Source organism: Cavia porcellus, unplaced genomic scaffold (genome assembly GCF_034190915.1).
Source record: "Cavia porcellus strain 051 isolate PalLab524CR breed Dunkin Hartley unplaced genomic scaffold, mCavPor4.1 scaffold_16, whole genome shotgun sequence".
NCBI lineage: Eukaryota > Metazoa > Chordata > Mammalia > Rodentia > Caviidae > Cavia > Cavia porcellus.
Window position 1 is genome coordinate 56,451,266 of NW_026947499.1, and position 16,242 is coordinate 56,467,507.

At 49.8% G+C, this 16,242-nt stretch overlaps 2 protein-coding genes across 2 annotated transcripts in view; both read right to left on the reverse strand.

Annotated features, from left to right (window-relative positions):
• The window catches only part of Mvp (major vault protein), a 24,535-nt gene continuing 8,293 nt past the window's right edge, over positions 1 to 16,242 (reverse strand). The window contains exons 2-16 of the mRNA XM_023560796.2: positions 15,016 to 15,099; positions 14,122 to 14,271; positions 13,755 to 13,950; positions 10,931 to 11,054; positions 10,702 to 10,833; positions 9,392 to 9,486; positions 8,860 to 9,096; positions 5,700 to 5,981; positions 4,658 to 4,902; positions 4,378 to 4,575; positions 2,930 to 3,316; positions 1,951 to 2,067; positions 1,618 to 1,744; positions 772 to 960; positions 1 to 385 (exon numbers count right to left, since the gene is read on the reverse strand). Of these exons, the coding sequence (XP_023416564.2) occupies positions 167 to 385; positions 772 to 960; positions 1,618 to 1,744; positions 1,951 to 2,067; positions 2,930 to 3,316; positions 4,378 to 4,575; positions 4,658 to 4,902; positions 5,700 to 5,981; positions 8,860 to 9,096; positions 9,392 to 9,486; positions 10,702 to 10,833; positions 10,931 to 11,054; positions 13,755 to 13,950; positions 14,122 to 14,271; positions 15,016 to 15,099 (2,782 nt within the window). The 3' untranslated portion in view covers positions 1 to 166. The remainder of the gene's footprint in view (positions 386 to 771; positions 961 to 1,617; positions 1,745 to 1,950; positions 2,068 to 2,929; positions 3,317 to 4,377; positions 4,576 to 4,657; positions 4,903 to 5,699; positions 5,982 to 8,859; positions 9,097 to 9,391; positions 9,487 to 10,701; positions 10,834 to 10,930; positions 11,055 to 13,754; positions 13,951 to 14,121; positions 14,272 to 15,015; positions 15,100 to 16,242) is intronic.
• Positions 14,592 to 16,242, reverse strand: part of Prrt2 (proline rich transmembrane protein 2) — a 16,528-nt gene continuing 14,877 nt past the window's right edge. The window contains exon 7 of the transcript XR_010039894.1: positions 14,592 to 15,099. The gene's annotated coding sequence lies outside the window, so the exon portion shown is untranslated. The remainder of the gene's footprint in view (positions 15,100 to 16,242) is intronic.

Genomic DNA, 16,242 nt, shown 5'->3' on the forward strand with positions numbered 1-16,242 from the left:
TTGTTTTGCTTTTTAGATACAATGACTTTATTTTGTGGTGTTGGGGCTTGAACTCAGAGCCTAGGGCATGCCAGGCAATTGCTTTTCCACTGAGCCACATCCCCCACCCAGAAAAGGTTTAAGTGCTCAGATATACTGGTCTTATTGGTCAGTTGTCACTACGGACCTAGAAAGGCACAATGTGGTTGCCTCCTGTGGCCTGAAGAGTAGGAGCAGCCTGGAAAGACGCGCTTTCAAGGGGGGTCCCCCCAGCTGCCTTCCTGGTTGGGGGCTGCCCATCAGCCCCGAGCCCCAGCAGCCCAAAAGCTGTGTTGAAGAGGTTGATGGGAGTGGAGCCGTCAGTGATCAGGGTTGATTTCAGGCCCAGGGACTGCAGCAGTTTGACCTGGAGAGCATGAGAAGGTGAGATGTGATGAGACACTCATCACTTCGCTCATCCTCTGGCTGCCCCAGTGTCACCCTCCTTTCGCCAGCTGGTTGAGGTACCACTTCCCCTTTCATCATATCCCCCTGCCTGCCCTGCTTTAGAGCACTTGTCACAGACTGATGTCCCATCCGTCTTCTGTCTCTCCCAAGAGCTCCAGCTCCTTAAAGTCCAGGACAGTGGCCAATCCGTACACAGTATGACACCAAGTGACACGGACACAAGGACAGTTTGCTCAACCTTCTGTGACATCTTTCCAGATGCTACATTTCTCTTCTGCTTCAGGTGGTTGCAAGGTTGGTCCCAAAACACACACACACCCTGCTTTGGCCTCTCCCAACTCTCACCTGCATCTCTGGCCCAGCCACAGCCAGGTCCCTGATGGTACTGGGACCCAAGGCTTCGGTCATCTGTGTGAACTTCTTCACCTCCACCTCTGCTAGCTGCTGGGCCTTGCTCACTTCCAGCTCCAGCTGGGCCCGGGCATAGACCAGTTCCTGCTCTCGTACTTTCTGTATCCGTTGGAGCTCAGCCTCCTGCAGTGGGGAAAGCTGGCTACTTCAGATCATGTGGGCCTTGGGAACTGTCCAGGCAAGTCACTGAAGCCACTAAGCCTAGCACGGAGCTAAAAGTTCAGCCAGCAGGGTACACACCTCAAGTATACCACCATTCAGCTGGTAACCATAGAATTGTGTGGCCTGGGGCCAATTTACTAGACCCTGAAGGCAGACAGGGTACTTAAGTGCCCCACTAAGAAGCCCTTCACTGCCCCCACCAGCATCTTGGTCCCTCCACAGCAAATGGGGATGAAACCCACTGCAATGGGAACTGTCGTCTTCCTTTTGTGGTGCTGAACAGGGAATCCAGGATCTCACGGATGTTAAAGCAAGCCTTCTACACTGAGCTATATCCCAGTCCCTCAGAAGGATTTCATGCATCAAATAAGGCCATGAAAATAAAGCACATGCACCAGATGGCACAAAGGTGGCCAACCTTGGAGTTTACATATGTAGAATGGGTGTGGTAGTCCTTCCCTTCAGAGAAGGTAGTAAATACATTCCTGCAGGGCAAAGGACTGCCATAAACTGACAGCACCTGAATAGGACTTCTTAGCAGGGCACACAGTACCCTATCTGCCTTCAGGGACTAGTAAACTGGCCCCAGGCTATACAATTCCTAGTGACCCCTCTCACCGTCTCAATGGCCAGGGCCTGTGCCTTCAGCCTGGCCTGCAGCACGGAACCTTCTCCCTCAATCCGTGCAGCCTCTGCCCTTGACTCAGCCTCCGCCTTGGCGGTCCCAGTACTCTCCACAGCCATGCTGTTGGGGGTGGAGAGGAAGCAGAGTCAGGTAAGACCCAGGAGAAAGCCCTGCCCACCTGGGGCCTTACCTGTGCCTCGCAGCACGTGTGTGCTTGGTCTGTCCCTTTCTTCCTTTCTGACACGCACACTGACCACTGCGCCCACCAGCAGCTCTTCCAAGACCCTCTCCCTCCCCCATACTTCCTCCGCTAGTTCTCTGTTCACCTCATGGCCTCAAGCTCCAAGAGCTGCTTGCGAGCCTTCTCAGCTTCTGACTGGTCCAGGATCTTCTGCCTCTCCAGCCGTCCACGGGCTTCTTGCTCTAGTCTCTGGGCCTCATGCCTAGAGAGAGCAGGGACAGGTTAGATCCTATGTGGGTCAGACCTGGGAGACTTGTGCCAAGGGCAGAGACCACCAGGCTATAGTGAGCCTAGGCCCAATCCCCTAGAAGGCACTCAACATACACCTGGGCTCAGCATGGCTCAGCCCTAGGCCTGAGGAAGGCAGGTGAGCACACGGCCCCCGTTTTTACCTGAAGGACCCTCCAGTGATAACACAACCAACAATGATTTCACATAGTGATTAGCTCCCTGGAAGTAGTGAAAGGGGTAACCCAGCTAGGAAGGCGCCTCTATGGTCAGAGAAGAAAAAGCAATGCTATCCAGAGAGGAGCCTAACTTGGAACAGGTTTGCCAATAGCCCAGGGATAGTGCTTTCCAAGTGACAGAATGGCTGCTATAAAAGGTTGAAGGTGGAACCAAGTGCAGCTGAGAAGGGATGCAATAGTCTCCAAGGGCACAGGGTACAAAGTGGAGTGCAGGCAGCTGGGCTGGACCTGAGAGCCTGGAAGGCCATAGGAAGACCTTTTTACAAGCAGGGTGGGAGGCTGCAGATGCAGGGTGGCATCTCAGTCACAATTGAAGTAGGTCACACTATTCTCTGGGTAGAGAATTGGCTCCTTGAGGGGAAGAATGGCAGCAGGCTGACCCCTTGGATGCCATGTTATCCAAGTGAGCTCACATCTTTCTGGACTGGTGGTGGTGAACCTACGGCTTACATGCTGCAGGGGACTGTTGGTTATCATTCAAAGCTCTCAAAGGCTTGCTATCACTGGACTAAACTTTTAGCTGTAGATCCCAGCAGCAGGTGGGATGGGGACTCCAGAGAGATCTTCTGGGCAGCGAGGCCCCACGATGTCACTCACTTGGCTGCTGCCTCCTGGGAGTTGGTGGTGATCTCAATGGCCAGCTGGACACTACGCTGCAGGGCGTCCCGGGTCCGCTGGTCCACAGGTTCCACTGACTGCACATCCACGCTGCTGACCACCAGCCCATTTTGCGGGAAGAAGGCCCGGTCCCTGGCCTTGGGCAGGGCCAAGCCATCGGAGCCTTTGGTTTCAGATGGCTCAAAGCCAAAGACAGCTGCACGAATGATGCGGGCTGAGTTCTTATGGAAGTCATCGAAGGTGACTGAGGCCACAGCCCCCCGCACACGGGATGCGATGGCCTTGCAAGCATCCCCAACGAAGTCAGGCACTGAGAAGAGCTTGGCCACCTCCTGCGGGTCATTCCGGTTACTCAGTTCAAAGTGCCTATGAGCAGAGAGACCCAGGACAGGGAAGCTATTTTACCCTAGGAAGGGACAATTCTCTCTTTGATAGGACTTCAGTACCCATCCTCAGTGCCTGGACAGCATCACTTACAATTCAGACACTAATTTGTGTCCAGTAAGATTCTAAAAACCCAAACACATGTTCCCCTTTGCCTCTCAACCATCTTTGGTGGTAGAGACAAACATTCTTCCCATTTTATAGCAGAGGAAATGGGCCCAGAGAGGCTAAATGACTGGCCCAGGTCACCTGCACACAGCAAGCCAAAAAGCTGAAGCCAGGCAACCTGGCCCATCTGTGCTCTCAGCTGCAGTGCTGTTGTGTCCTAGAAGATACCAGCAACATGTGCCTTGTCATAGTATTGGTAACTCAGCCAGGAAGCAAGCTAGCTTGCTCCCCCACTCTTCCTTTTCTTTTTTTCTGGCACTGGGGATTGAACTCAGGGCCTTCACACTAAGTTATATCCCCCACTAAGTCTCTACACTGTACAGGGTGGGTTTGAATTTGAGATCCTCCTGCCACAGCCTTCTAGAATGCTGGGATTACAGGTGTATGCCACCACACCTATTTCCTTTCTTTTCAATTTTGAGATAAGGTCTCACTAAATTGCTTGGGATGGGCTCAAACCTGCAATCCTCCTGCCTCAGCCTCCTGAGAAGCTGAGACTATAGGTAAGCACCACCACATGAGTCATGAACCGCTGATCTTTTAAAAACACTTCAGGGATGCATCTGGCTGAACACAAACTGGGAGTTTAGCTGGGGTGGTGTTTTGCTACTGGATCCCTGAATGCCTGGTGTCAGGAGATGAGCCAGCATCTTCCTTGGACTTCATGATCTCCTAGCCTTTTTCTTTTTCAGTGCTGAGCATGTGAGCCAGGGCCTCCAGCATCCTACCACAAGCTGCCCTCCAAGTCCTCAGCTTCCTCCTTGACCAGGAGGAAGCAAATCCCAAAGCACTGGCCTCATGAGGCACATGTCCTCTGGGGGTTCCCTGGCACTGTACCTGCAGGTGCTTTGCCAAGGCCCAAGTGTAGCCCTCACCAGTTGTAGGCGAGCTGCAGCTGAAGTCTGGCATGATCAGCTGTCTCGATTGTGATGACATCTGTGAAGAAGTCAGGCCCAAGCAGTAGACAGAGGACTCGGCGGGCATGGGGACGTTTGGGCCGCCCTGCTGAGAGGGACAACACAGTGAACTGCTCCTCAGGACCAAGTGACACCAGTTCTGGCCCAAAGACCACGCTGCAGAGAGAGCCAGAAGTCAGACATGCATGAGGTGGGCAGTGCTGCTCCCCACCTCCACTGCCCCATGGTGGTGGCTCACCGGGCCCGCTTGGCTCTGTAGTCGTACACCTGCACAGCCGCGTTATGTGGCACTCGGTAACTAACCACGCGGGTCTTGTTCCGGGGAGTAGAGGGCTGACGGATACTGGTGGTATCCTTCATGCCCCTGTCGGCCAGGGGATCCTGTGCCTTGTTCAGCAGCTCCTCAACCCCAGGAGGTAGCTCTTTCTCCCATAGGACCTCGTCCTGGCTTAGCATGTAGGTGCTTCCGATCACAGCGCGCACCTTGAGGGGTAGGGACGGGCATTATCAGTGTGGGAGAGGGAGGAGCCATCCCACAGTCCTCAGCAGCACTGGCTGGCAGCATCGTGGCTTGGCAGTTTCTGCAGCAACTGCAAAGCTGGCCTCCACCTGGGCCATTCTGTCCGCTAGCTGTCTCCTTGGGCAAGCTGCCTCCTTCCTGTGCTTTGGTGTCCCAGTCTGGAAAGCAGACAGGATGGTGGAATCTCACCAGGCTGAGGAACGAGGAAAATTTCATATGCCTAGCTCAAAGAACAGCACTTGATGCATGGTGAGTGCTTAGTATTAATTCTAGTATCTTCCTTCCTGGGACAGCTGGGAGGGCATCACAGAGACAGACGCCAGAGTGGTGGAATTACAGGCTTGGTTTGGGGAGGAGGTTCTTACTATTCCTAGGTTATGCTCCATTGAGACATCTACACGGGTACCAGATCTGCAGTAGGGCAGAATCTCCACCTAAAACCTAGATCATTCTCTCAACTGAGTTTCTAAAATTTGACGTTAGATATTTAAGATAAAGATGAGCTGGGGATATAGGTCAGCTGCACAGGGCCTGCCTGGCAAGCATAAGGTCCTGAGTTCAAACCCCAGTACCAAAAAAAAAGATAAAGAGATGACAAATTCCCCGGGGAATGCCCCATCCAGGGAGACACTACTATACATGCTGCTGAAGTCCCCCCACAACCACCCCTCAGCCTCTCTCCATCACCACCACCAGCTTAGCCAGAGGAAGCCATTGCCGCACCACATAGCAGTACAGCTGCCCAGCCCTCAGCTGTCACCTTTCCAGTCTTGATGTCCTGCACATAGATGCCCTCATTCTCATCCAGAGGGATGGCCTGGCGCACTTCTACCACCTCCACCTTGGCTGACGGCACATATTCCAGGGGCCCTCGGATGAGCCAGTGGTCCCCGGCCTGGTGTGGGCCCTCCTCACCCTCCTCGCCCTCCTCCAGGGACTGCAGCGCCTTCAGCAGCAGCCCCTGCTGCTCAGACAGCACATACACGTCCTGGATGCCGCGCTCCAGCCTCTCGCCTGGCTGCAGGAAAAAAGACTTCTCGCCCTGGTGGGGAGACAGGGAGGAAGGGGGTCAGGAGCAGCTTCCACCCTGTGCCGCGGTCAACCCTGATGGCGTCTCCTTAACCCAGAACATGCACTGCTCCCCCACGTCATGTTCTTCACACTGTGAGGTTCAAGGCAAGTGCTGGTAGAAGCTCATTAGATCAAACATCCCTCGGCCACTGTTCTTTGTGGTGCTGGGGATTGAACCCAGGGCCTTTACACTGAGCTACATCCCCAGTCCTTTTTATTTTGAGACAGAGTCTTGCTAAGCTGCTAAACTGTCTGTCTTGCCTACACTGGGCTCAAATTTGAGACTGCTTTGCCTCAGCTTCCCAAAGTGCTGGGAGTATTGGGATATGCCACCATTCTCAACTCTTAAAGATTCTGCTTGGAAACAACTTAAATGCCCATCAACCATGGAATGGATAAAAAATAAGTGGTATTTTTATACAAGGATAAACTTGAGGCTTTTATAGATAAATGGATACAACTTGAGATCATACTCATAAGTGAAAAAAATCAGATTCACATATGTAAATATTGAATTGTCTCCCTAGTGTAAAAAACTGAAAGAGTAAATAGGATCTAAAATGTACAATAGACATTGTGAAGGGGGAAGAAACTGCTCAAAAAGAAAGAACAGGGCCAGGGATTTAACTCAGTGGCATAAGCACCTGCCTTGCAAGCATGCGGTGATGAGTTCGATCCCCCATAGCCCCCCGCCCAAAAAAAAATAAAGAAAGAAAGAACAACTGGGATGATGGAAAGGCAAAAAGGGAAAAGATTATATATATGATGATGATTATACTATTAATCTCTTAGTTCATCAAAAAGAACAGTTTGTGCTTTCATTGTTTGATCATTTTTTTCCTGCCTATATCTTTTTTTTTTGTCCTTTTCTTTTTTGGTACCAGGGATTGAACTCATGACCCCCTGCTTGCAAGACAGGTGCTTATGCCGCTGAGCTAAATCCCCAGCCCTGTATCTTGTAATCTGAGCAACTACTTTAAAGATAACAATACACAATAAATATCCTCAGGACTGGGGATGAGCCCAGGGGGCCTTATCCATGCTAAGCAAGTGTTTTACTACTAAGACGCACAATGAGAACTTTTTTTTTTTTTTTTTTTTTTTTGCAGTACTGGGATTGCACCCAGGGCACCTGCACTAAGCTACAGCCCTCCATCATGTTTTTTGTTTGTTTGTTTTGAGTGTTGTGATTACAGATGTGTGCCACCATGCCCACCTCAGAACTTAATTTTATTTTGAAATGGTGATCTTGAACATTAGTTATCCTGGCTGGCCTTTAACTTGCAATCCTCCTGCCTCAGCTTCCCAGCAGTTGGGATTATGGGAGTGCATCACCATAGCTGGCCTCCCACATACCTTAAATCATTTCTAGATTACTGATAATATCTAATACAATGTAATTGCTATGTTAGCAGTTATTATATTGTCTTATTAAGGGAATAACAAAGGGAAAGGTTTGTACATGTTCAGTAAAGATGCAATTGTTTTTCCAAGTATTTGGATCCCCAGCTGATTGAATGTGTAGATATGGAACTCACAGATAAGGCTGCTGGCTGTACTCTTACTATGATATGAGATAGGAGTATAACTCCCATATAAAATTTACCCATCTGGAGTAATACAATTCAGTTGTTTTCATATATTCAGAGTTGTCTAACCACCACAACTATGTAAATCTTGAATATTCTCATCACCCTGAAAAGAAAACTGGTACCTAGTAGTGTTTACTACTGAACTCTACCTACCTATTACCTCACCAACTACTAGTCTACTTTCTGCTCTCTGGATTCGCCTATTCTGAGCCTTGCACTTAAATGAAAGCATACATATGTGGCCTTTTCTGTGGGTTCCTATTTAGCAAGTTTCCACTTCTGAGTTGTAGCCCATGCAAGTATTTCTTTTTTTTTTTTTTTTGGTGTGGGGTTGAGGCTTTTGCTATGTAGTTCAAGGTGGCCTTGAAGTCATGGGAATCCTCCTGCCTTAGCCTCTCAAGTGGTGGGATTATAGGCATGCACCACTCTATCTGGCTCTTTTTTTTTTTTTTTATGTATAGTTGAATGATATCTATTGTATGGCTACGTCACTGTTTTTTATCCATTCATCAACTAATGAACATTTAGGTCATTTTTACTTTTTCTGGCTCTCGTTTTTTCAAATAAAATGTTCCAAGCACTCATCTGTGTACATATCATCTATGGTATGTTTATGACACAACAGCTGAACTGAATAGTTTCAACAGAAACCATGCAGTCACAAAGCCTTAATTACTATCTACTACACGGCCTTTACTGAGAACATCTGCTGACCCCTGGTGTTCACAAACAGAGCAAGCTAGGTGTGGTGGTGCATGCCTGTAATCCCAGCATTCTGGAAGGCTGAGGCAGGAGGACCAAAAATCTCACCTAGTCCGGGAAATTTAGTAGTGAGACCCTGTCTAAAATTAGTAAAAAGGGGCTGGGGAAGTAACTCATTGCCAAGATCAATCTTCAATACCAGGAAAAAGAGTGGGGAGTGGGAGGAGTATAAACCATGAAACTTTATGCAGGCTGACAGATTCCAGAACACAGAGATAGAAATGTAAGACTGAGTTCAGGGCCTGCAGGAATGGAGGGGCAGGAGATTTTCCAGAAGAGGCAATAATTCCCTAAGAGCCAAGGTCAGGCAGAGGCTGCTGAGGAATCGAATGGGACTGTGCTCCAGTCAGAGATGTATGTGTACAAAGGCACTGTCAGTGTTTCTAGAAAGTGTCCCTGGCACAGAGGGAGGGAAGGGAAAAAGCCAAGAAAGATTCTTGTCACTCAAGGCCTCTGATCCAAGCAGGACAGGCTCAAGAGGGAGAGGGAGTTTACCTTGATGACACGTTTTTGTCCCAACTGGTTTTTGCCATCTGGCCCAACTGGGTCGAGGACCACACAGTAGTGTCGGGGGCCCAGGGTTGTGATGGGCACGACTCCCAGCACCTCCTCATAGACATCTGGCACATGTGCTGCTGTGTCCCGCACTGTCACGAGCCATTCCTCTCCAGTGCGGCGGGCCACACCCCGAAAGTCCTGGAAGTTCTGGCGAGCACGGAGGTGCAGGGCTGTCTGCAGGAGACACTGGTATGAGCAAGTCTCCCTCCGACTTCCTCCCACCACTTTCCAATGGGGACCTGCGAACGCTGCTGGCCACTGCATACTCCCGCACTGCCAACCCAGGAGGATGTTCTACCCTTCTTGGATGCTCCAGCCCAGGACACTCCTCAGGTGATATGACCTCTAATTTTTTTAAGGACCTTAAAAATACTGCTTCTCTTTTACTCTCACATTGGCCACCACTATTCTCTCCACTTGGAGCATTCCCTACCCAGGGCCCCTTAACCCACATCCCTGGGGCACAAACCTTTTCTGTGAGGATCACAGCATCCACCAAATCCAGAACTTCCTCAAACACAGCTGGGAGATACGCACCCACTGAGCGAACCAGCCATTCTTCTCCTGTACCAAGGGTAAGAGGGAGGGTCAAGGGTCGCCAAGCCTCCTCCAGCCACCCTCCACCACACAGAAACTGGGGACTAGCAGGTCTTAGACCAAGAGCTGCCATTGCCCCCAGGCTCCAATCTTCGTTCTTTTCTTTGACATCAGACAGCTAACTTTCATCTCAGAAGAATTTAAAAAGCCCAAATTGCTGCTACACCAATACCTTGCTACACATCTCTAAATTGTAGCAACCAACTTTTTTCCTTCTCTGAAAACAGGCAGCAGAAGTGTCTCTATCGAGCTGGGGATGGTGACGCACATATGTAATCTCAGCACTGAAGGGTCTGAGGCGGGAGGATCTCTAGCACTTTGAGGTCATCTTGGGAGTACAGTACATAGTGCAGTGGTGGCAAACCCATAGCATGCGTGCTACAGCAGGCCATTTGTGTCCCTGAAAGCTCTAAAAGGTTCACCATAACTGACACAGTGTCTCAAAAACCCAAGGTGAACTGGACATAGTGATGCACACATGTAATCCCAGCACTGGGGAGGCTGAGCTGGATGATTGCCATGAGTTCAAGACCAGCCTGAACTACATAGTGAGACCCTGTCTCAAAAAACCCAACCCAACCCAACCCAACCCAACGAAACCCAACCCAGAGTTGCGAGATGGGCACATTCCCACAATCCCAGCTCTCTTGGAGGCTGAGGTAGAAAGATCTTGAGTTAAAGCCCAGTATGGGCAATCTAGCCACTTAGTGAAACCTTATCTCAAAAAAAAAAAAGTTGGGGATGTTGTTTTCTTGTTTGGAGTAGCAGCAAGAATGCCTGCAGCAGTTCCCAGTCTTACCCTGCCTGGCCACACAACCCAGCAAGTAACTAGACTCCTGTGCCTCAATCTTATCTCATGGAAAATAGGAACAGTTGTACCTTTAGGTTGTCAGAGAGCTAAACAAGTTATAATTTATAAAGCATTAAACCACATCTGGTAGAGTGGATGCTAAATCTGTTTGCTGAACTAGAACCAGAGCAGACTTGGCAGTGGCTCTTACCACAAAGTACAAGGTGAGATGGACAAAGCCTGCATGTGTGGGGAAGCAGCCTGGGGAGCCCTCAGCAGGTGTAAAGACTCATCAGGGGGGCACCCTGGGGCTGCAAGTGGCTTTCCCTTATTTCCTCTGAAGACCAGGTCCCCTTGCCCTCTGCGCCACTGGTCCCTCTTGGAGACTCCACCTGTCACCCTCTCCTTGCCGTCCCGGTCCCAGCACTCCTTGCGTGCCCTCAGCCGCAGGGCCTGGTTCGGTTTGATGACTGTGGCCTGAATGATCTCCACGACTTTCACCTCCTTCTGGGGGATGTATGTGCCTGGGAAAGGATAAAGTAGGGGCCATAGAGTGTCCAGGTCACAACAGAAGGGCAGGAAGCTCCCAACCCCAGCAGCCCTGAAGGAGACCTGACATACCAGGTCCCTCAAACAGCCACTCATCTCCTGCCACCACCTTGTCCCCATTCTTATGCACGAAGTCCAGTAGTGCCTTCAGATGCAGGGCAGTGTTGGGCAGAACCACCTGAAGCGGGGTGCTGGCCTGGTAGGGTAAGAAAGAGGCATGGGGCAATCAGCTATGACTCCAAGAGTCAAACTTGATGGAGTACCTGGAGGTCAAAGGCCATGGCACAAGAAAAAAATTTTTCTTTGAAGTACTGAGGATTAAACACAGCACCTTGGGCATTCTAGGTAAGTGGTTTACTACTGAGCTACACGCCCAGCACTTTTTAATTATTTTTGGGACAGAATCTTATTAAGCTGCCTAGGTTGGACTTGAGTTTGGATGCTCCTGCCTCACCGAGGTATGGTATCATTTTTCACATTGCCAAATAAGACCCAGGTATAAGGTGCAAGGACGGGATCATGTGGTCTCAAGAGCAAAGGGAGGGGGTTAACCAAGTGAGAAGATGCCACTGCTGAAGATCCAAGAATGCACTCTCCACTGCAGAGTGCTGAGGAGTTCTCTGCACTAATAATCTACTAGGACGCTACTAGGGGAGGACTGTCAGGCGTAGGAAATACTTGGGAAGATGGATCAACACTTCCCTCAGGGGACGAGGTGTGCTGTTGCTCTCTAGGAAATACAGGATGGGCAGGTATCAACTGCTCCCAAGGCTGCGTTTTAAGCTCATGGTTTTGTTTTCAAGGTCACTTCACAATCACAAGACACTGAGGTGACTGCACTCCAGTGATTTCATCTCCCTCCATCTCCTTCCATCGGAAGGAGGGTGGCAAAAGGTAGGCAAACTCTTTAAAAGTTTGCAGAAATGTCTCTAAAATGTTTTGCCAGAGGCAGAATGGAAAGGAAGAGATTCAGAGAGGTTAGGGGAGGTGATTAATGTCACACAGCTGATAAAGAACAGAAGCAAGACTTGAACCCTAGTGAGGTCTGCCTGTGCTCTTTACTCGTAACTAGATGGGACCTGGGCTTCAGGAGGCAGAGGAATGCTCTAGGCCACTCACAGGGCTGGAGAGCCGGAGGTAAGGCTCCCTGCCCCACACAGTGCACACAGCACTCTGGTCACTGGGGAGGAGGGACACAGCCCTGTGTCCTAAGGGTGGAGGGGAGAGAGAGAAGGAGGTGCTGGGATGTAGCTCAGTGAGAAGGGGGTGGGGGTTCCGACAAAGTAGGGAAGTAGGGAAGTTCTCAGGACTTTGAGAACCCGGGGATGGGAGAGTAGCCAGGTAGAAAGCAGAGGGCCCAGGGACAGGATGGAGTCAGTGGGAGGGAGGCTGGTGTTTGGGAGCAGCGAGGCAGCGGGGAGAGTAAGCCCATCCTGAGTGATGCAGCACCAGGCAGGGCTGCAGCCAGACATGGACAAGAGTCTGAGGTCAGCCTGGGCGACACAGCCAATGTCCATCTTGAAGCCAGCTGCTGATGCCGGAGGAGCTGGTCAGCCGCCAGCCTGAGCTAGGGCAGGTGCTGTGATTATAGGCGAACCCTGGTTCGAGGGTAGGAAGGACCTATCTGTGGCACTATGCCCTCATTACTGGGGCACAAGCAGGGAGAGGAGATGAACTCCAGCAGCTAGGGCTGGAGCTTCTAGGAAGGCAGGTGTTACAGGAAGGTGACAAGAATGAAGATAATTTTAGTTCTCGGCTCTGGGGAGTCTTGGTAGCACAAGTATTGCTCCTCCTACCAAAAGGGATTTAAGTGGTCTGAATATAGACTTGTTTTGTTTCTTAAGAGGGTCTCACTATATAGTTCAGGTTGGCCTTGAACTCATAGTGGTGAACTCTTGCCTCAGCCTCCCAAATGCTGGGATTACAGGCACATACCACCACATCTGGGTTGAATACTGATTTTTAAAAAACTTTTCATTTTAACAGTTTCAGACTTACAAAAAAGTTGCAATATATATTCTCTTCAAAGATTCCTCTAGGGTTAATGTTTTTTTATTCTGTCACTGTCATTTTCTCTTTCCACACACATGCTCTCCCCCACTCCCATTCCATCTAAGTGGACAAGAATGTCTCAAGAGGCTCCCAAAGTCACCCTATTATGTGTTCAAGATCAAGAAGCACTGATTAGGCTGGGTGTGAGGGACAGGCCTGCAGTTCTTCCACTCTAGAAGCCTGAGGTGGGAGGATTGCAAGTTTGGTGATGCAGTGAAGCATGAAGGCTCTGGGCCCAATCTCTAGTACTACAAAAAACAAGGAAAAGAGGAGGAGGAGAAAAGAGAAGAGGAGGAAGAGCAGCAGTAGCAGCGGTGGCGGCAGCACTGGTTAGTAAAGAAACTTAGAATTAAAAGGTACAAAATGGGAAGAAGGTCTAGGTAGAATCATCGGGGAATAGTCTGCCCATGTGCTTGGTCCAAGTTCTGAGGACAACAGAGACCAGGCCCTGGCTGGAAGTCCAGGTCTGTAATGGCTTCCTGGAAACAGTAACAGCACTGGCCATTACCGTTGTGTCACTGCCCATCACTGTCTAAGAGAATGAAGAGTTTGACCTTGGCAGAGCCAGGCAGTGTGAGCCAGCTGGCAGTTCTGGCAGGTACCAGAGCCTGGCGGACAAGTGGTGAGCTGGGCCGTGGTCCTCAAAGCCGGGGGTCAGCCTAGGATAAGTGAGGAGGGAGTGGGGGGCTGGAACGGTGCGTGGGGACAAGGAGTCAGCACTGCCTTGGTGAGAACCAGCGTGTCCCTCCCAGCCTTTTCCACTGGCCCAATTTGCCTTTTTTCCAGCAGGGTTTATTTTCCCTCAGGATGGGTGGAGCGGGAGATGGGTAGATGAAACAGGTACCTTCTCTAGCACCTCCCCTGGGTACAGCGGGAAGGGGTCCTGGGCCAGCCGGATCTCTTGGTCACCGTGACGGAGCCGTACTTGCCCTGTGACATCAAGCAGCACGGAGCCCTGGCCATCCCGGCACACAGGGTTGGCCACTACACAATAATGGCGTGGAGGGACAGTCACCATGGGCGAGGGGGAAAACAGTATCCTGTCCAAAATAAGGAGGAGTAAGAGGACCCAGAAGAGCTAGATCCCCACTCCAAAGGAAGTGGCAAATGCAAGAGAAACCCCATTACTCCAGTGAGGGCCACTCCTGCATGGAATAGGAAGGAGGACGATTGTCAGTCAGGCCAACAGGTAGGGAGGGCCCCATACCAACCTCTCATTGTCTTGCCGGATGTAGGTCTTTGGCCCAATCTCCACACGGGACACATTGCTGTTCTGGTCCAGCACGTGGATGTAATGGTATGGGGGGATGCGGACGATGGACTCCCCATTGGCCATGGTGGTTCCTAACCCCCGGGAGAACCTGAGTGCAGGGTGAGGCATAGACAGGTGGCAGGGACATGAAATGAACAAGAGGGCTAAGGGTGAGTCAGGCCCCTTCTTGCCTGTCCCATGACTCCCTTTCCCTCTCTTCCCACCCAGGACAACAGGCCCATCCAGATCTTGTAGGAGTCAATCCCAGAGGAACAGGAGTCACTGTCACTTCCTTTCTCTCCCAGCCCTCTCGCATTGCCTGCTGTAGATCAAAAGGGCTTTAGATCAAAAGGCTCCCAGTCTCTAAGCTGCAAGAAGAGGTCCGAGGCAGAGATGGTCCTTGCCCAGCACTTAGTGGAAAGCAGAGGCTTTGTAGCTCTTTGGCGCCTCTAGAGGCTGACAGCTTTTATTTTCAGGGGATCCAGAGGGCTGGTTGCACAGCAAAAGGTAGATCTATAACCATCATATTAGCAGATCTCCTTCCATTCTCCTCCCTCTTTCTGTGCTTTACACAATCCAAGGGTGAACACTCAGGACACGGTCCACCATGGAAGGTATCCCTGACCAAACTGATGCTCCCATTTATCAGGCGGATCAGTACTGCATGCAGCAAGTTATTCCAGCAGGGACGCCTTGGTTAACAAACACTTTTGTTCACAAACAATTCTTAAGCATTTGACAAAATTTTGTTTCTGTTCACAAACTCCACATGGGGTGACAAACACAACTGTGGCCATTTTCCACACACAAACACAAACACACACATCTTCCCCAAAATCATAAAACATATTACATTAAGTCTGAGAAGTGAGGTAGCCCTGGTTCCGTATTTTGTGTCCCAGTTTTCTCTCTCTTGTCTGTGTTCTCCTTTGGTTCCCTGTTTTGGAAAGAGGGAGGCAAAAGCATAATGGAAAAGGGTAAATGATTTCTGTGTTAAACCCACCCTGAATGCTTGGTGGTTTAACCCTGAGCTTGGTCTGTTCAGGAATGTCACACACTTTTTCTAATTTGAACTCGTCCCTTGAGTCAGACAAAGGCAATCAAGCTTGCTCAGCAACTCAGAGCCTTGTCCTAAAACAGATTATGGGCAGGCTTTCTTCTTTACCTTTCAATGCTAGAGATCAAACCTGGTTAGGAATTACACATTAGGTACTAGCCAAGTACTGTACCACTGAGCTATACCCGGAGCCACCAGACATTTCCTTCCTTCCTTCCTTCCTTCCTTTTGATCACCTTGATATCTTGGCAATCCTCCTGCTTTAGCCTTCCAAGTGCTAGGATTAGAGACATGTACCACCATGCCTGGCTCCCCAGTAGACATTCTGAAAGCCACCCTAGAAAGGAGTGGTTCTCACTCCAGTACTCACTGGCCACCCATTCTGGTGAGAAATGAAAGCAATCTGTAAAGGGCGTTAGCTTCACAAAGCAAAAATAGGCAGAAGGCAGAAAAAAAGCCCCACAAAAAACAAGACTGGAGGGAAAGTGTTTCTTGATCCATATAACCTGTAAAATTTTGTGGTGTTGTTTTGTTTTGAGACAGGCTCTATGTAGTTCAGACTGATCTTGAACTTGTGAGAATCTTTCTGAGTGCTTTTAGAAATAAGTTTTCAACCAGGAATAGTGGTGCACATCTATAATCCCAGCACTTTCGGAGGCTGAGGTAGGAAGATCACAAGTTCAGGCTCACCCTGGGCAGTTTATTGATTTACTGTGAACCTGTTTCAAAATAAAAAATAAAAAAGGGTAGCTAAGTGCAGAGGCTCTTGATTCAATCCCCAGAACTGCCAAAAAAGAAATGATGAGTTTTCACAAGCTTCCAATTCCTGCCTCCTAATTCTCAAAGAAATAGGAGACCAACAACACAACACTGGTCCATATTCTCATGTGGCAAAATGGACTAGAGCCAGGTAGCAGCTGCCCCTTTTAGATTATTATAGGCAGTTAAGTTAGATAAAAATTAATATACAGTCAGAGAGTGGCTGAGCTCTCAAGGAAGTCAGTACAAAAATAAAGACATCAG